Source organism: Enhydra lutris, unplaced genomic scaffold (assembly GCF_002288905.1).
Source record: "Enhydra lutris kenyoni isolate GAN:26980312 unplaced genomic scaffold, ASM228890v2 scaffoldscaffold56, whole genome shotgun sequence".
Classification (NCBI taxonomy): domain Eukaryota; kingdom Metazoa; phylum Chordata; class Mammalia; order Carnivora; family Mustelidae; genus Enhydra; species Enhydra lutris.
The window spans coordinates 6,687,347-6,707,797 of record NW_019154140.1 but is presented as its reverse complement, the minus strand read 5'-3'; the positions used below and the strand labels follow the sequence as shown (position 1 = coordinate 6,707,797).

At 41.0% G+C, this 20,451-nt stretch overlaps 2 protein-coding genes across 5 annotated transcripts in view; one reads left to right on the top strand and one right to left on the bottom strand.

The window, feature by feature from the left end:
* The window catches only part of LOC111157953 (phosphofructokinase, muscle), a 37,197-nt gene extending 23,721 nt beyond the window's left edge, over positions 1–13,476 (bottom strand). For 2 of the 3 annotated variants that reach the window (XM_022519705.1, XM_022519706.1), the window contains exons 1-2: positions 13,395–13,476; positions 12,641–12,763 (exon numbers count right to left, since the gene is read on the bottom strand). In XM_022519705.1, the coding sequence (XP_022375413.1) occupies positions 12,641–12,763; positions 13,395–13,476 (205 nt within the window). Of the gene's footprint in view, positions 1–342; positions 352–12,640; positions 12,764–13,394 lie in introns of those variants that run through there. The other variant, XM_022519708.1, reaches the window with a different exon arrangement.
* Positions 13,477–14,721: 1,245 nt separating this feature from the next.
* Positions 14,722–20,451, top strand: part of LOC111157954 (SUMO1/sentrin specific peptidase 1) — a 49,991-nt gene continuing 44,261 nt past the window's right edge. The window contains exons 1-2 of one of the 2 annotated variants that reach the window (XM_022519710.1): positions 14,722–14,807; positions 18,981–19,027. In XM_022519710.1, the coding sequence (XP_022375418.1) occupies positions 19,024–19,027 (4 nt within the window). In that variant the 5' untranslated portion in view covers positions 14,722–14,807; positions 18,981–19,023. The remainder of the gene's footprint in view (positions 14,808–18,980; positions 19,028–20,451) is intronic. The other variant, XM_022519709.1, reaches the window with a different exon arrangement.

The window sequence follows — 20,451 nt, the reverse complement described above, 5'->3', positions numbered from 1 at the left end:
AGGATTCTTCACGACGGCCATACCCATCCCCCCTCTTCCGTCCAGCTTCACATGCCATACCACCTCTTCTTTTCCCGTCCGCTCCTTCCAGTTCTCCCCACCGCCTCCTCCCAGCACGGTGATCCCCACCTCGCTCTCGGCTTTCCCCCTGGGTCTTTACCCAAGGGCCCCTCTTGCCTTTTAGTCTCAGCTCTCCTCCGCCGCGGCTTCCTTGCAGACTGTCCTTGGGGAAGGGGGAGGGGAGCTTGGCGAACGCGGGGAGGAGCCAGGTGGAGGCAACGAGGGAGGGGGAAAGCGAGGCTTCCCAACCTTCACTGGCTGATGCTGGTCCCGAGGCTCCACCTCCTCCCTCTCCTCTTTCTCCTCCCCTCCCTCCTTCTCCCGAGGACCGCTCAGATATGGTATCAGCTTAGTCTCTTCACTCCACAGAAGGTTCTCGGGTCCCCATCTCTGTCTTGGGAACCCTCAGCTCCTGTACACAGTGGGAATCAGAAATTATTTAGTTGCCTCCCAGGTTGTTCTCGGAGACAACTTTTTCCTAGCGGGGACTGACTGAGACGCCCTGCCTTCAAACACCCTCCACAACTAGTAAACTTCCCCCTCCGGCCTGATGCATTTTCTCTCACCTTTCCGCCTCTCTAAACATTTACGGAAAGTCTTTCTGCCGGGATTTGTGTTAGGTGCTTAGAGATGAAAAGGTAAAGGAAATAGAGTCCCTGCCCTGGAGGAACGTTGAACACCGGTATTTTCTTTAGAAGGACCTCAAAAATTCCTTTTACATGTATATACCCTTCTCAGAGAAAATCCAGGGCTACAAAGCAAATGGCATCCACCGCCGGAACTTGGGCCAGAGCTAAAGGTGCCTCTTTTCCTCCATCCTCTTTATTCCTTCCTCTCTCCACCCAGGGCTTTGTGGCAATGCCTCTCCAAAGGCGTCTCTCCTCTCCTGGCTCTTCCTACTGCTCTTCCTCTTACTTATTTTTGTTTCTGCCCCTGTATATTCTGGCTGCAATTAGTAAGAGTTAAGATGAAGCCACTGGAATACACAAAACTTTTGTGGTGCAAATGTTACCATCAAAAGACAATCTATAGAATAGGATAGAAAATTTGCAAATCATATATGTGATAAGGGACTGGTTTCCAGAATATGTAAATAACTCTTCCCATTTGATAATAAAAAGACAATAACCCAGTTCAAAAATGGGCAAAAAGTCTGAACAGATACCTCACCAGTGAAGATATACAGATGGCAAATAATCATACAAAATGATGCTCTGCATCATTCTCATTCGAGAGCCACAAATTAAAACAGTGAGATATACTGCATATCAGAATGGCTGGCATCTAAAAAGCAAAAAACAAACAAACAAACAAACAAAAAACTTGACAATACCAAGTTCTGACAAGAATGTAGAGCAACAGGAACCCTAATCTTTTGTTGGGAATGCAAAATGGTACAGTCATTGCAGTTTGGCAGTTTCTTACAAAACTGAATATAACCTTATTATATTCCAGCAATCGTACTCCTCTAAGTATTTACCCAAATGGACCAAAAACTAGATCCACAAAGAAACCTGCACACATATGTTCATAACAGCTTATTCATAATTGCCCAAAACTGGAAGCAACCAAAATGTCCCTCAAAAGGTGAATGGATAAATTGTGGTATATCAATTCAATGGAATATTATTTAGCAATAAAAAGAAATGACCTATCAAGCCAAGAAAAGGCAGAGAGGAAACTTAAAATATATATTGCTTAGTCAAAGAAGCCAGTCTGGAAAGGCTACATACTGTATGATTCCAACGAAATGACATTCTGGAAAAGGTAAAACTATAGAGATGGCAAAAAGATCAATGGTTGTCAAGGGCTGGGAGTAGAGAAGAAGGATAAGTGAAGCACAAGGCATTGTTAGGGCAGTAAAACTACTCTCCATGATGCTATAATGCTGGATACATGACATTATGTATTTGTCAAGACATAGAACTTACAACATAAAGAGTGAAATTTAATATCAACTATGGACTTTAGCCAATAATAATGTATCAATATTGGCTTATCTTTGTAACAAATGGACCACACCGATTCAAGTAGTAATAAATGGAAACTGACCATGGGAGAGGAAACTGTACAATCTGCTCAATTTTCTGTAAGCCTAGAACTTCTCTAACAAAGTCTACTCATTTAAAAAGCATACTCTGTTCAACAAAATATCTAATAAAATTGTAATATTAAAAAACAAAAAATAGGCAAGGGTTTACAGAGACATTTTTCTAAGTAAAATATGCAAATAACCAATAAGCACATAAAATGATGCTCAACATTACCAATCACTAGGAAAATGCAAATTGAAACCACAATGAGATTCAACTTCACACCTATTAGAAGGACTATTAAAAAAAACAAAAACAAACAAAAAGGGGGAAATAAACAAGTATTGGAAAGGACCGGGAGAAACTGGAACCCTGTGTATTGCTGGTATAAATGTAAAATTATATAGTCACTATGGAAAACAGTTTGGCAATTCCTTGTGTTAAACAGAGTTACCATATGGCTTAGCAATTCCACTCCTAGATATACAGCCAAGGAAAATGAAAACATATGTACACACACACACACACAAATGTGTACACCAATGGTCATAGCAGTTTTATCATAGGCAAAAAGTGCAAACAGGCCAAATGTCTACCAACTGATGAAAATGTGGCATGTCCATACAATAGACTATTACAATAAAATAAAAGGAAGTACTGATACATGCTATAACATGGATAAACCTTAAAAACATTATGCTAGGTGAAAGAAGCTATTCACAAAAGACTGCTACCGTATGATACCATTTATATGAAATGTCCAGAACAGGCAGATCTATAAAGACAGAGAGTAGATTAGCAATTGCCTGGGGCTATGGGGAAATGAGGGGTGAATGCTAATGAGGACAGGATTTCTTCTGTGGGTGATGGAAATGCCCTAAACTTAAAATGACTGCAAAGCCCTATGAACATACTATACTCCACTGAATGACAGGTTTCATTGTAATGAAGTTGAGTTTATCAATTGTAGCTGGTGCTTGAATAATGAGAGGGTTGGGGCATCGACCCCCATGCAGTCTAAAAAGCTATGTATAAATTTTGGCTTCCCAAAAACTTAATTATAGTTCACACTCAAACGACATGGGTTTGAACTGCATGGGTTTCCTTGTGCATAGTTAATAGTTACCACTAATAGTAGTTAAATTTGTGGAGAGTCAGAAGTTAATAGGCTGATTTTCAACTGCACAAGGGGTTGGTGCCCTGAAGCCCTGTGTTGTCCAAGGGCCAACTGCACTAACAGCGTACTGTTGACTGGCAGCTTTACCAACAACATAAACAGTTGATTGACATGTATGTTGTATGTTGCATGTATTATATACTATATTCTTTTATAATAAAGTGAGCTAGAGAAAAGAAAATGTTATTAAGAAAGCCATAAGGAAGAGAAAATATGTTTACAGTACCATAGAAAATCTGTGTATATGTGGACCTCCATAGTACAAACCTGTGTTGTTCAAGGGTCCACTGTATTTCTTCCATGAATAATATCTTCAGAATTGCATCTAAAAAAGCATCACCATACCCCAAGGTCACCTAGGTTTTGTCCTATATTATCTTCCAGGAATTGTATAGTTTTGCATTTTATATTTAAGAGATAGAAAAGAAATTTCCACTTACGTCATAAGAGATATTGATCTGTAGTAGTCTTTTCTTTTAATGTCTTTTTCTGGTTTTGGTATTATGGTAATGCTGGCTCACAGAATGATTTAGAAGTTTTTTCTCTGCTTCTGTCTTCTGAAAGAGATTGTAGAAAACTGGCAAAATCTCTTCCTTAAATGTTTGACAGAATTCACCAGGAATATATCTGGGCCTGGTGCTTTCTTTTTGACAAGTTATTAATTTTTTTTGAAAAGTTATTATTAGTTCAATTTCTTTAATAGATTTAGGCCTATTCAAGTCACCTATTTCTTCTTGTATGAGTTTTGAAACATTGTGTCTTTCAAGGAATTGGTCCACTTCATTTAGGTTATTAAATTTGTGGGCACAGGTTTGCTAGAGTATTCTTTTATAATCCTTTTAATTTCCCTGGAATCTGCAGTGACATCCCCTCTTTTATTTCTGATAGTAATAATTTGTGTCCTCTCTCTTTTTTCCTTACTTAGCCTCATTAAAGGCTTATAGGTTTTATTGATCTTTTTGAAGAACCAGCTTGTGGTTTCATTGATTTTTTTTTTCTTTTCAAAAGTTTTGTTGATTTCTGCTCTCTTTTCTTTTTTTTCCTTTCCATTGGGGGAGGAAAGGTCAGAGGAAGACATAGAGAGAGAATCTTATGCAGGTTCCACACCCAGCAAAGAGGGAGACACAGGGCTGAACCTCGTGACCTTGAGATCATCGTAGGCTGAAATCACACCAATTTCTGGTCTAATTCTTATTTTCTCTCTCTCTCTCTCTCTCTCTCTCTTTTTTTTTTTTTTTTTGCTTTGGGTTTAATGTGCTCTTCTCTAATGGTTTCCCAAGTTGGAAACTTCAATTATTGATTTTAGACCTTCTTCCTTTCTCTTATATGCATTCAATATTACAAATTTTCCTTTAAGCACTGCTCCCACCGCATCCAATAAATTTTGCTAAGTTGTGTTTTCATTTTCATTTAATTCAAAATATTCTTAAATTTCTTTTGAAAATTTAAATTTCTTTGACCTATGTGTGATTTATGTGTTGTTTAAATCTCATATAGCCTCACAGTTATCTTTCTATTACTGATTTCTAGTTTAATTCCATCGTGGTCTGAGAGCAGACATTGTAGGATTTCTGTTTATTTAGTTATTTATTTTTTAAGATTTTATTTATTTATTTGACAGAGAGAGACACAGCGAGAGAGGGAACACAAGCAGGAGGAGTGGCAGAGGGAGAAGCAGGCTTCCTGCTGAGCGAGGAGCCCCATGTGGGGCTTGATTCCAGGACCCTGGGATCATGACCTGATCTGAAGGCAGACGCTTAACAACTGAATCACCCAGGTGCCCCATGGATTTCTGTTCTTTTAGTTAAGGTGTATTTTATGGCCCAGAATGTGGGCTATCCTGGTGAATGTTCCACGTGAGCTTGAGAAAAATGTGTGTTCTGCTGTTGTTGGATGAACTGTTGACGTCATTTATTTAATTTGATTGATGATGTTGTTGAGTTCAACTATGCCTTTGCCTATTCTCTACCTCCTGAATCTGTCGCTTTCAGAAAGAAGAGTGTTGAAATCTCCAGTTCTGATGGTGGATCTCTTTCTCTCTTTCCCCTTTCACTGCTACCGGTTTTTGCCTCAGGTAGTTTGATGCTGTATTGTTAGACACGTACACATTAAGGACAGTTATATCTTTTTAGAGATGACTCCTTTATCATTATGCAATGCCTTTCTTTATCTTTGATAACTTTCCTTACTTCAAAGTCTGTTCTGTCTGAAATTAATAGAGCTACTACTGCTTTCTAAAAATTAGCTTTAGCATGATATATTTTTCTCCCTCTACTTTTAATCTATATGTATCTTTACATTTATAGTGGGTTTCTTATGGATAAACATATAGTTGGGTCATGTTTTTGATTCACTCTGACAATCTATTTATTAATTGATGCATTTAGACCATTGACATTCCAAAGTGATTATTGATACATTTGGATTAATATCTACCATATTCATTAACTGTTTTCTATTTTTGCCCTTGTTCTTTGTTCATATTTTTGTCTTCCACTCTCTTTTCTGCCTTTTGTGGTTTCTTTTTTTTTAAGATTTTATTTATTTATTTGACAGACAGAGATCACAAGTAGGCAGAGAGGCAGGCAGAGAGAGAAGGGGAAGCAGGCTCCCTGCTGAGCAGAAAGCCGGATGCTGGGCTCCATCCCAGGACCCTGGGATCATGACCCGAGGCGAAGGCAGAGGCTTTAACCCACTGAGCCACCCAGGCGCCCATGCCTTTTGTGGTTTTACTTGAACGTTTTATACGATTGCATTCTCCTTTCCCAGCATATCAGTAATACTCTTACCTTTTTAGTGGTTGCCCTAGAGTTTGCAATATTTCACTTACAACTAATCCAAGTCCACTTTCAAATAGCACTATACCACTTCACATGTGGTGTGAATACCTATAATAAGAAAATAATCCAAATTCCTTCTTCCCATTCCTTGTACATTTTACTTATATATAAAAATAACATAGGTGTATACAACCCACCCTTGAACAACACTGGCTTGAATTATGCTGATCCACTTAGGTGCAATTTTTTTTACTGTCCTGTAAATGTATTTTCTGTTACTAATGGCTTTCTTAATAACATTATCTTTTCTGTAGCCTACTTTAATGTGAGAATACAGTATATAATACATAAAACATATAAAATATGTCAATTGTTATTGATAAGGCTTCTAGTCAACAGTAGGCTATTTGTAGTTAAGTTTTGGGGGAAATCAAAGGTTATACATAGATTTTCACCTGTGCCCTTCACCCCCAAATTGTTCAAGAGTAAACTGCATAGATATATGTGAGTTTACGTAATTGACTACATTGTTGCTATTATTATTTTGAACAAGTTATTATCTGTGAGATCAACTAGGAATAAGAAAAATAATTCTTTTTGCTTTATCTTCATGTATCATTTAAAAAAATTTTTTTTAAGATCCTATTTATTTGACATAGAGAGACACAGTGAGAGAGGGAACACAAGCATGGGTAGTGGGAGAGGGAGAAGCAAGCTTCCCACTGAGCAGGGAGCCAGATGTGGGGCTTGACCCCAGGACCCCAGGATCATGACTTGAGCTGAAGGCAAAGATTAAGTGCAAAAGTTATAGTTATTATAAAAGAAGGTATTCTGGAGGAGAGAAGTGTCAGAAGATGTTTAAAGATAATTCTGTAGCAGCTAGATAGGAAGAGCACTTCGGTAAACCAGTTGAGGTATTCTAAAGTACCTGGTTCATGATGCTGTGGCCATTAGTCCTCTTAAGTAGTGGATAGTTAAATGAAGTCAGAAAGTTTTGAACAGTACCTTCCAAACCAGGATAAAGCTAGATACTATAGCCAGGAAGCTGAGTAGTTCATGAAGACAGATGATTTCTTTAACAATGATTACCTAAGGTTGGCAGAGATGGGGGAAAATCAAGAGGATGGTGTATGCCATACCCATGAGCCCATTCACTACTACAAAGTTGGTGTCATGACTATGGAGTGGGTACAGATCTACATTTAGACCACTGTGATGAGATGATGAAGAGGATAAAGATCATGTTAATGATGCTACTAATGGTGTACCAGGACATTTAGGAATGAGAGATAGGCATGGCAGTCATCCAGCTGTGACTCTCACCCAAGAGAATAGGAAACAGCATACTATAGGTTTCCAATATTCAGCCAACAAATACAGAGCACCTATTATATGTTATGCACTGTCCTAGACTCAAGGGGATCCAGGATTGGGGAAAAAAAAAAAAACAAACTTGTCAGTCTTCATGGAGCTTACATTCTAGTGAGGAAAGCAGATAATAAACAAATGAGTCAAGGGAGGCCTGGGTGGCTCAATCAGTTAAGTGTTTGCCTTGGGCTCAGGTCCTGATCCCAGCATCCTGGGATTGAGTCCCACATACAGCTCCCTGCTCAGCAGGGAGCCTGCTTCTGTCCTTCCCCTGCTCATGCTCTCTCTTGTGCTCTCTCTCAAATAAATAAGATCTCTAAGAAAATAAATTAAATAGTGTTAAGTGCTTTGAAGAAAAAATAAAGCAGGGCAAAGAAGCAGAGTGACAAATGTGCTATCTTAAATGGGGTGGACTGGAAAAACCTTGCTGAGATGACATTCTAGGAGGAGGTTTGAATGAATGGGAAAGAAAACCATGCTACCCTTTAGAGGAAGAGCTTTCAGATAGGGAGAATAGCAAATGCAAATGTCCTGAGGCAGGAACAAGGTAGGAGTATCACAAAGGAGGACCAAGATTTCCTTTGGACTAGAATCAGAGTTGTAAATGGGCAACAGTGACTTGGTGGGTTGAAATGAAACACATACAGCAACTAGGTGTGAATTTCTGAGTTGAAACAAATATCTATCTGGTCCTCTCACTTCTACACAATTCCTGGATCTCATCTAGTCATCCTCTGACTATAATCTGTTTTCCTCCACCAGAATGGAAGCTCCATATGGGCAGACCCTAGACATGGGCACAAAACCACTGTCTGCCCTAGAGAGTCATCTTTAGCTCTGTCTGGGACAAGATGACCCCTTCTGACATAGGGCCCTGGCTTAAGACAATGGTTCTCAGTTCCAGTCTAGCAGATTCAGCATCACCTGGATGCTTGTCAGAAATGCAAATTCTTGGGTCCTACCTGGAACCTCCTAAATCAGAAACTCTGGGGGCAGGGGCTCAACTATGTGGTTTAACAAGCCCTCCAGGTAGTTCTGATGCACAATAAAGTTTGAGAATGATTGTTGCAAGTTGTAGAGGTCCAAGACAACCATCACTTGAAAAGTAAATTTGCATGGCCAGAAAGCATGGATGACTCCTATTTTCACCCATTAGGATCAAGTTCCTGGGAAAACTGGCTCAAGAAAGAGGTGACAGGTAACAAGATAACCCCCATTATAGGTTGAAGGTGCCACCTTCAAGTCTTGAGTGGGGCAGAGGAAAATAAATCCTTCAGCTGAGGTATGTAGTCTCAAACTTGGACCAGATAAACATTTTCTTTCCTTAAAGAAGTAAGCTTTGTGGGCTATCAGAACAGAGAAGACAAATAATCCAATTCAGTTGACAGTTGAAGAGCCCTGAGCATTTCAGTTTCATGAAAACTCGAGTTCTCTGGAGCTGGTCCTAGGAGCTTGGGACCAGGAGATCAATGCTGAATGGCAACTAGGCTGAGATTAAGACAATCTTTACAGAGGCAGAACTCTCACTGATTTTCCTTTAACAAGAGTACAGGCTCTCAGGTTACTTATAGCATAGCATCTATATATGGAAAACCTTGTCTCTAATGCAGGAAACAAGTACACCTGCTTGGAAGAAACTTGGGCTGTGAGTAGCAATCACCTCCATGTATCAGTTGCATTCACAGTGTTGAAGAAACTTTGCATCCTGGTCTGCATAAACCAGGACGTGGGTAGTTTTGACAGTCTTACTGTCAAAGGAACCGAACAGTGCTGGGAACTGGGCAATGCTGGTGACAGATCGTCTAAATGAAGGAAGGAATATGGTAGTAAGGTCTTAGCTTCTAGGGATAAGTGGTAACACAGGGGGTGGAAGCGGTAACACTACTGTCCTAGTACACTTGCTCATTTGCAGCCCAATAAGAAGTCATCTCAGGAGTCCCAGATTGCCAAGGCTTGTTGTCCATCAGTGGCCAGGAGAGGTATATGCAGAGGAGAGGCTCTGGGTCTAGTGGGTGGTTGGATCTGCTGGATCAGAACCTGGCACACAAAGCTATGGTTACCCCCTGAGCCTTTGTTTTGGAGGTCCTTGTCTCATGCTTTCAGCTTTCTGGGAATTCTAACCACCTTTCTTTGCAAAGGTTGAGGGCCTAGGTGACTCATCCCCTTGCTGTGTCCCAGTGCAGGCAGGACCAAATGGCTTCCTTCTGTTGGGAACTGATCCTCCATTGCTGAGAAACATACACACACATACACATACACACACACACAGTCGGCCTCATCACAGTACAGGCAGAGCTGTTCTATTCTAAGCTGCAAGGAGTCAGAGAAGATAGTAACGGCAACTGCTTCCCTGCCAAGTGTGATATTAGAAACAAAATGTGTTCCATTTTCCATCAGGATTAGAGCTCACCTTGTCCACACACAGCCTCGTGGGGAGTCCCTATGGAATCTTCAGGCTGACAGCAACAGGGGGACATCAGGCAAGGGTTTTGGGGTGCTGTGGCATCAGTAGTTCTGGGCTCATCTCTGCCAACCAGATTTGACCACAATTCCTCGCTTATGCCCTAGGTGGAGAGGAGCCAGGAGGTGGCATTTCCCATCCTGCCAGAGCACATAACCACTCCTGCCCCCTCCAAGTCATTCTCAACCCAGGAGCCACATCCTGTCACTCTTCAGTGAGTTCCCGTAGCGGGGGAGTGGTAAGACCTAGAAGGCACAGCGTGATTTGGCTCTTATCTTTATAGTTCAATCTCCAACTACTCTTCTCTAACCCAAGTTGTGCTGGCCTTCTCTGTTCCTCCAATGAGCCAAACTCCTTCTCAATTCAGATCCTACTGTCCCTTTTTCCAAAAAGCTCTTCTTTCCCCTTTTCCTGAAAAATGCATATGCATCTTTCAGGTATTCCTTAGAAAGGGTTTTTCCAATTCTCAGGCCAGATTAGGTACCCTGTTTTTACCCTCTGATTATGTGGTGTTATTTTCACGTAGTAGCATCATTCTAATGATCTGTGTGTGATGATGTGATTGCTGTCTTACTCCTACAGGACTATAAACTTGAAGAGAGTAGGCAATGTATCTGTTTTGTTTACTACTATCTATTCCCAGTGCCAACTACAGTGCCTGACATAGTATATGCTCAATTTTCTTGGAAGGAATAAAAAGGAGGAAGGAAAGAAGAAAGGAAGCAGGCAGGGAGAGAGGCAGAGGTCCCAATGGGGCTAATTGGGAAGACATTTGATTCTCCATCTCTAAGGGGAAAGCTGTAAGGGTTCACTGTAGCTCTCACCAGAAGCCTCAGTGTTTTGTTTTATTTTTTAAATATTTTATTTATTTATTTATTTATTTGTCAGAGTGAGAGAGAGGGAGAGAGAGAGAGCGCACACACAAGCAGGCAGAGTGGCAGGCAGAGGCAGAAAGAGAAGCAGGCTCCCTGCTGAGCAAGGAGCCTGAAGGAGGACTGGATCCCAGGACCCTGGGGTCATGACCTGAGCTGGAGACTGCAGCTTAACCGACTGAGCCACCCAGGTGTCCCAAGCCTCAGTGTTTAAAGGCAGAAGTTAACATCAGAATTTTGTTTGTGGAATAATGCTGAGTTCAAACCACAGAACCGACTCCAAATGGATCATCAGAGCTAAGGGGTCTGAGGTGAGTTTTAGGTATAGAGTAAAACGAAAATGGGAAAAGCAGGGAAGACAAGGGCAAATAAGAAATAATCTATATAAATTCAAGGAAGTGCAGGACAGGGCCAAGTGGGTTTACTTCTTACACCTAGCAGCTATTTATGGATGGGCAAAGCAAGTCTGATTAAAGAGAAACAGACCATACAAAATTGTCATATACAGACATCTATTGCTCCAACATCTTAATAAGTTAATATTCTTGTGTATAAATCATTTTCTTGTAAGTATGGTTAACTCTAGTTTCACTAAAATGAGACCGAATTAAGCTATAGTTTATGCACTTCAAAGCTTAGGACTTTGCCATGTGATACCCTGCCAAAGTAAAACTCTGCCTAAGAGGTCCACTTCTCCCTCCCTTCCCGACTTCTCAATGACATTCTCTTTGGAAATTCAGCATTTTGGACCAAAGCTATCAAGCTCTTCGCTTACATGCTCTCTCATTCTATCTCCTTTCTTTATCATAGGCTCCTTGGGGAAAGGGAAAGTGACTAGCTCATTTTCTCATTTATTGAGCCTAATACAATGACTTTGAATAGTAACTGTTCGAAAAAATTATTGAGGGGTGCCTGGGTGGCTCAGTCTGTTAAGAGACTGCCTTCAGCTCCGGTCACCATCCCAGGACCCACTTGGGGCTCCCTGCTCAGGGAGGTGTCTACTTCCCTCTCTGTCCTTCCCCCTTGCTTGTACACAGACACACTCTCTCTCTCTCCAATAAATAAAATCTTTTCTAAAAAATAAAATAAAAAATAGAATAAAAAATAGAATAAATACTGCTGTATATTTCACAGGTGCTGAGACTGATTACTCCAATGAACTTGTTAATGTCTTGAGGAAGACCATTTTAGACTTGAAGTTCTTCCTCAAATATAGGGAGTTGGACTTCAATAAGTCATTTTCAAACTGTAAACTATTAGAAAAGTGACAAGGTTATGTCTTTATATATAATTTTTACATTGTCTTTATTACTTCTAGTGTATTAGGCACATAGTGGGAACTCAAGATGTTTGCTGTAAACTGACTCCAATACAGATGTATTTCACTTGAGAGGAAACTGTAGATATTTCTGATATTTTGTATAAATTGTTTATGAGTTAAACACTACTCAAAATATACAAGAGAAATTTGTTACTAAATGGATTCCTAAGATGAATATTTTTTTACAATATTTAGAATCACTTTGTGATATAATAACTTCTTTATGTAATCCATTTTTTGAGTTTCATATTTTTACACATTCAGGTTGCTGATTATAGGATACCCTAGCTTAGTCCGGACAGGCATGAGGAAGCCAACTGAATCACTAGTGATTAAATCAAGATGTTTTTCATAGAGCTCGACTCTCTTCTTCTAGAGTTTCTAGTTTCCCAGATGATCACCTCTCTCTCTCTCAATGTCTCCCCCACTACACAAACACACAAATTTTCTCCCTGTGTCTTAATTCAAATTTGGTAGTTGTATTCTAATTTATAGTGTATGCATAAACTTCATTTCCCAATACTCCTTTCCACCTCTCCCCACCCCCTTGTTTAACCAGATGCCTCACCATTTTTCAAAACAGGTATGCCTTCCACGGTGCCTGGATCGTCCATAGCATGTAGAGACTTCAAGTTGTCTGTCTCAGGTGGTGGCTTTTGTATGAGCGTGCTGGAAGTTGAAGCTTCCCCAGCTGAGAAGCAATATCGCTATGTTACCCTCAAGGTGGGACTCAGGGAAGGGAATGCTACTTATTCTCATTCATTTCCTCTGTAACTCTTAGCTGTCCAGGGCCTTTCCCCCCATAATCCAGTGAAAAATTAGAGAAGTCATGACTTTTCTCAACAACAGAACGTTAAAAAGGTTCTGTTCTTTTGACATAAAAGAGAGAAAAGCAGAACATGTAATTAGCTACCTTGAGACTATGGTAGAATAGAAAACCATTTCTCTTTGGGACTCTATCTTATAGATTTTATTGTCAATTACAGTCGTAACAAGGACTTTGAGAGATGAGCCCAGAAAGGGATTCGCAAAGCACAGAGAAATCAAATACCAGCTCATGTGCTATAAATCTTGTTCTTCCTCAACTCCCAGGTCTGTGTTTCTTATCTGCCTGGGCCTATTCCCACATATGAGCCCCAAATCTCACCTGATATATTGTATAAGGAAGAGCTCAGAGACAGATATTTTACTATATTAGGGATGGAATAAAGTCAGTTGGCCCCTAACACCTACATTTAGACTAGTACATTTCACATCCTGTATTCAAACTCCCTGCAAGAGAAGCCATCCGTCACTGGAGTATGATCGGGAGACAATGGTACCTGTGCGCTGAGGAGGCCTGACTAACCCGCGAGATTGAATCACACACATGAAAAATTTCAGATGAAATTCCTCTTTACGCATGGCTGTCTCCTAGAAATAGAGATGGAGTTAAGCCATATGAACAGAACCGTGGAATGGTTAAGTTGGACAAAACAGACATGGATCAGGTATGCCCACTACTGAAGGCCTTAGGACATGACAAAATAAAATATCAGTATATGAAGAGATACAAAGAATCTCCTTTTATATATTTGACAGGGCAAGATCTCCTGAATTCAACAAGCATCTCCTTTCTCCCAGAGCAGGTAAAAGGCTAGGGCATCCAGAGGCTCCCCTTATTTAAGTCTGAGCTCAGACTTCTGAGGTCTGGAGGGCCTACTCAGAAGCATTTCTCCAAGACTTCTGGACAGGGTCTGGGTCCAGAGGTCACGTTGAAGGACTTGGCAAAAAGCCTGAGTGAAAAAACCTATTTCTTCCCATTATTTTCTTTTTGAAAGTAGGGCACCGATTACATGTTAATCCATTCAGTCACAGGAACACCACCACGGCCATTTAGTTCTTCAGAGGGCCGACAACTCGGTCCTTTTCTATTTTTACTGGGAAAAGTAGATCTCTGGTGGACCCCCAATAGCTTTCCTGACACCTCTGCCCATGTCTCAAACGCCTCCATAGTTCTGCAAGGTTCTACATGTTTCCGGAGTCTAACCTAAGCTAATCCTAAAAGGCTTCCACTCCCGCTCCCAATGGCAATCAAGCATGATGTGGTGTAAAGAACACAGGGCTGCAAGTTAAGAAATTTTTTCCCTAGTCCCAGATCTGCCAAGCACTTTATAACTCTGGGAAAGGACTTCACGTCCCTGACACATAGTGTAAAATATTTCCCACAACCACTACATGCATCAGCGTTCCGTGATTCTCAATAAAACACGATACAGAGCTCGATTCAGCCCTCAGGACTGCATCTGTCAAGCCGGCCATAAGTTCCCGCCGGTGGAGGGAGGGCCACAGCGTAAAGCTGCCATGGAAACCAGAGCGAAAGCAAAAACCGCCGAGCGGAACCAGAAGACGGCGCGCAAAGGGATCGAGGGAACAGAAAAAAGCGAAGGACGACGGGTACACTAACAGTAATCCGAGAACGGGAACGAGAAAAACCCCACGCTGAAAGGGGAACAGGGAAATTATGACTTCAGCCTTAGATGATCCTTGAGCTTCTCAGGCCTGGCCACACTGCGCAGGCGTTCTCCGGTTCCTCAACTCTGCTCTTTGACCTTCCGCCCCACCCCCTCGCCCCTCCGCAGCCACCGGGAGGCTCTTCCGGTGTTGTGGAGGCTGTTCCGGTTCGCGGCGGTTCCCGGGTTTTGCGTTCCGCGCCCGGCCGGAAACCCCTTCGCATAGCAGCCGGTTCCGGTTCGGTGAGTGGCGGCGGGAAGCTGGGGGAGGGGTGAGGATGGAGGGAGCCTGGGCCGGGAGGCAGTGCCGGTCCGGGCCCAGCAGCCTGGGCTGGGCTGGGCGGAAGCGGGGAGGGCGGTGGGGACGGCGCTTTTTCCTCTGCCCCGCCCCCTGGGACCACCTCTCCTCCCCCCTGCTCTCCACCGGCCGCGCTCTGGCCGGCGGCCGTTAGTTAGGCTTCCTGAGGCCGTTCCTTCAGTCCCCTTTCTCCTGGGTCGAGGAGGGGCCGTCTCCCTGCCGGTACCGCGGGCCCGGTCTCAGCGCCCAGCGCTGCTTGTGGGGAAGAGGCCGGTGGGGATTTCGGGGCTTTCCCGCGCGGGCAGGGTCTCTCCTGTCAAGGGAAAGCTGATTTCACCGGGAAGCTCAGCTTTCTGTTAACACCTGCTTCTCCCGCCTTTCTTGAGACCTGAATGGTGTTCCTCGACTACTTCTGCGTCTCACGTAAACATTTCTCCAACTCTTTTACTCTGTGGTATCTCCCTGAGGTGTGATATCGCTAGTGCCACCACCAGAGAGACACGGCTGGACCCTCCTGCCCAGGTTATGAGAATCCCCTTCACCGCCACGGTTTGCTTACCTGGCTCATCGCCTCCTGGTCATTCCCTTGAACCGTCTCTTTCTTGGTTGTACCCTAACGTGGTCTCTCTGGATATATGCCCGGCTTCTCTTGAGCTTGGTGATTTCTGTTTATCGGTGCCTCTGCAGTATTTTCACTATCTTGTTGGCAATAACTTACTCCTTTATCACTTTCGAGTCAGCCTTATTAAGGTCATTTCACTTCACATTTGGTACACTTGTTTGGGGGTGGTGGTGATGCTTGTGAGGTTTATGTAAAGCCTTATGTAGGCTACCACCTTTTTTATTTAGGGTCTTTGTTCTAATTGGATTTTCTGAATGGAGTAGATCACATTATCTCCTAAATCTTTATCCTTTGTAGAGATAATTTGTGTTAAGCCCTCGTGTTGAAAGATAGATTGCACTGAATTTGAAATTACAGTGGCAATGAAGCCTTAAGCATCTCTTAAGCACGATCCCACAACCTTCTTCCAATTTAGAGATCCCCTGTTTTCCCTTTAGTCCCAATTTTGGAAGACTCATTTCATGTTTATTTTGAGAGGTCTCCTTCATTTTTGCCCGATTGCAATTAATTATCCCGGCTGCAAACATGGTCTTCATGTCGCCCGTCTGATGAGTTAAATCTGGAGGGAGCACATGGATTAAAAAACAGGTTCTGCCACTTCAGGCTAAGGTGATGTAACTCTTGACTACCACTTTGAAAGTCTTTCTTTTTCTTTACCTGACTCCCACGCCTCTTGCCAATGCACCAGCTTTATTTTCTTGCTATAAGTATCTGTTGATGGATCTGGTTTCTCCCAGTAGACAGTGTTTCAGCAGCAGGGACCAGTTGTTACTCATCTTTGTATCTCTAGTACCACGTACGTAACTGGTGCACATAAATGTTTTTGTACTAAAGCAGTTGAATGCTTAGTGTTTTAAGGTGTTCAAGTGTTAAGGTGTTGAGAGTCTGATTGGGAGAGGTTACATGTAAAAGTATGAGAAACAAAAACAAGTACATGATAATATACTGCAAACTTATATATATCCACAGTTCAGAGCAGGATGATTCACAAGATCACTTCCACACCCTTCTCATATCATAAATTATTCTAACCACATTTGGTCCTGGATAAAGCTAATTGCACTCCTCAGGACATGCTTTCTAGTAACTTCATGGTAACTGTAAACATTCTCTTTTATAACCACCTCTTTGTATGTAAGCTTATACATGTTTTGTTCTACTTGTTACATTCTGTTACCATCAAGACTTTGCCATCTTTTTTTTCTTTCAGATCTCCTGTTACTTTTGTGTTCAGCTGTTAAGTTGATTTCACTTGAATGCCTGTAACAGCTTGTTTTCTTTTATTAAATTGATGACCAGTGTGAACTAGGAAATGTTATTAGAATACTTTTCTTGAAAGGGAAAAGTTCCTAGGCTTGTGAGAATTTGGTGGCATCAAAGTTTCCAGATCCAGCATTTCATGGTGAATCTTGGAGTAAAATATCTCTACTTCTAATGTAAATGCAAAAGGCAAAAAGAAAGTAACATAAGCACACTGAAGAAGGTGGATGTATTTGTATTAAAATGTAAATGTGGGGCTTTAAATATTAAAATTATGAAACAGTGTCGATCCCCCCAGGACCATCCCCAAGAGGTGAATTTTATCTTGACAAAGTGTATGAATCCTTGAATGAAGATATGTTAAAGGATACCACGTTTTGTGGTGTTTGTTAAAAGCACATTTTCTTGGGAGTTAGGATATCCTGGATTTTTATCTTCCCTTTTCCCCATCTGTGTGATTTCAGGCAAGTCATTTAACCCCTCTGGACATAGTCTCCAAAATTCTTTAATTTCTTGCTTGCTTCCCTCTTTACATCTATCTTAGCAATGTAAAAGAAGTAAAATGGGATCGTTGAACTGGGCACCAAGCTTTTAAATTGGCATTTTCCTTAAATCAACAAAAAAGACTAGTGATGACACTTATGAAATAGCCAAAAGAGTGAAATGTGAAAAAGCCACTCCTAGTTTATTGGTTGATAGGATTTTTTCCCTTAATGGGGAACCCAGGGAATTAATTATTTAAAAAGGAGGAAGGGGGGGGCGCCTGGGTGGCTCAGTGGGTTAGGCCGCTGCCTTCGGCTCAGGTCATGATCTCAGGGTCCTGGGATCGAGTCCCGCATCGGGAATCTCTGCTCGGCGGGGAACCTGCTTCCCTCTCTCTCTCTCTCTCTGCCTGCCTCTCTGTCTACTTGTAATCTCTCTCTGTCAAATAAATAAATAAAATCTTAAAAAAAAAAAAAAAAAGGAGGAAGGGGATAGAATAACCTGGAGAATTTCCAAATAGAAGCCTTTTGTTAGGTTGAGCATTTGGAAACATACTTGAAGCCTAAATATAAGGCTTAAGTTATTTGGGAATCCTCCCCAGCAAGACTGAGTATCAGATGATTACTCTGCTTTGTAGCTGTGCCAGGAAAAGCTCAAGCAGGCTTCCTTTGTGTGTGCACTTCCTTGCGACCATATGGAGTACCTAATAGCATCATCCAGTCTCCTTAGTAGATTGAAGCCTTGATATTGCTAAAGTGGATTGATAAAGTTGGTAACAAACTAAAGTTGATGAGGGCTCAATCTTTTTAAAAATATGGTAAGGGTGCCTGGATGGCTCCGTGGGTTAAGCTTCTGCCTTTGGCTCAGGTCATGGTCTCAGGTTCCTGGGATGGAGCTCTGCATTGGGCTCTGCTCATGGGGGAGCCTGCTCTCCCCCATCCCCCCACACCCTGCCTGCCTCTCTGCCTACTTGTGATCTCTCTCTCTGTGAAATAAAATCTTTAAATAGTATATGGTAATAATATTATGAATATAGTAAGTGTGACTCTTACCATTCCTGATCTCCTCTTCCAAGAAGCATGTGTGCCAAGGGTATGTTTATTAACCTAGTTACAAGCAGTTAGGCTTTTAAATTCCTTTTTCTGGGAAAATTAGATACATCAGAGGAGAAAATAATTTCATGTAGGCAAAGGGACATTGGTTTGTAACAGTTTGATTAATGATGGGAGAGAAAGTACTTTAGTACAACCGGGAAGTATATCTTGATTGTTATGAGAATATCAGGAGCTTATTTGGCTGCTGACTAAAACATATGGAAGAAAAGTCTAATAGGACCACCGTAAGATCTATTTTGTTTATAAAACGGTTTAGCATGGGGTATTAAAGCCATGGATTGCAAAGAATTTCTTGGTTGTAATTTCAGTGCAGTCACTGACTAACTTTATGATCATATGCAAATTAATCTCCAAAGGGTTGGTGCTCCCAACTTCTTGCTGTAATAGTCTGTGATTCTGTGGGTAGTCCATAATTGCTTTTTAATATAGCTCAAGGTTCAGAAATGTTTGGAATTGCCTTGGCTAGTTTTAGTTCCCATTCTCTTCCCATCAAGTCATCTCTCCTCACCACCTTATATTTTTCTCTACTAAGAACAAAAATGTTAGTGGCTGAGCCACACTGTGAGTGGCTTCCTGTTCTATAATTATATGAAGGAGGTGTTTCAGTATGTAACATTTCTCTTTTCTGTCTTTTATAGGACTTTGTATCTTGCTAAAGTCAGTGATGTGAAAAGATCTGACATGGGTAAGTCTGACTATGAAATAAAAATTCAGTCCTTTTAGCTACCCTGATTAGTTAAGCTGAATCAAAAGACAGGGGTTTTTTTTTTTTTTTTAACATTTTTGGTATTTGCATCTTTGTGCTTAATAATCTTAAAGGAGGTCTCAACCTCATTATGTAATGGATATAACACCAGGCATTTTTCTTTTGATTGAGACATTGTTTATAGCATCTTTTGGAAGCATTTTCTCGTTCATTGTATTGAAAAAGCCAGATACACACTAACAAACATTTACTATGTGCCAGTCCCTGTTCTGAGTATTTAGAATATATTAATTCATTTAATTTTTTACAACTGCCTTACACAGTGCCTAATATTAACAAGGAAATGGGGGCGCAGAGGTTAAGAAACAACCAGAACTGGTAGAGCCAGAATTTAAACTCAGGCAGCCTGGTTCCAGAGGCCTTATTCTTTCACACTATGTTATACCGATTTCTGTATGATAAATAACTTGATTAAGGTAGATTTTAAATTTCATTCAGGGGCGCCTGGGTGGCTCAGTGGGTTGGGCCGCTGCCTTCGGTTCAGGTCATGATCTCGGAGTCCTGGGATCGAGCCCCGCATCAGGCTCTCTGCTCTCTAGGGGAGCCTGCTTCCTCCTCTCTCTCTGCCTGCTTGTGATCTCTCTGTCAAATAAATAAATAAAATCTTTAAAAAAAAAAAATTTCATTTAGCTAGTAGCATTGAAAATTAATTGTGATTACAATATTTTCCACTGTTTATAGTTCATTATGTCTGTAAAGGGGATCAATACAGGGTCAAAACTAGTAGCCAATATGGAATAGGTTGAACAATTTATACAGTTAGATCTTATAACATTCCATGTGCTCCTTTTAAAATCATGTTAGTCTTCTCTCTTCTGTTTTTTGCTTTTGTGTAGTCTACCTTCTCTCTCCCCCGGTCATTTGTTTCACTTTTCTCTAATTGTTAATGTCATTGTAAGTCATCTGAGTTCTGTCACTCTTATCTGTTACTATTCTAGCTCTTTTATATTAACAAAGGTCTCAGAAGTGGTTATAAAATAAGGTTCTGCCATAGCATTACAGTAATGGAGCTGATATCTGTTTAGAGCCATATGAATAAATGATACTTTTTACAGAAAACAGTTCAGGTGGATTCATTTTTAAAGCACCTTTTTGAGTTAGATAAAGGAAATAAACTGTTAACAGTGTTTGTTTCTGAATGGTGAAATTTTTTTCCCTTTTTTTTAATAGTTAAATTTTTTTCTACAGTTAAAACAGTCAAAGTTTTTTTAGGGAAAATTTCATTTTTTAAAAAAACTTTGAGTTAAGGTTTTTTTTTTTTAATACTTGCACAAGTTTTGAACTATTTGGTAGATAGATGATCTCCGTTAATTCCAAATGAGCCAATTTCTGCACATGGGCCT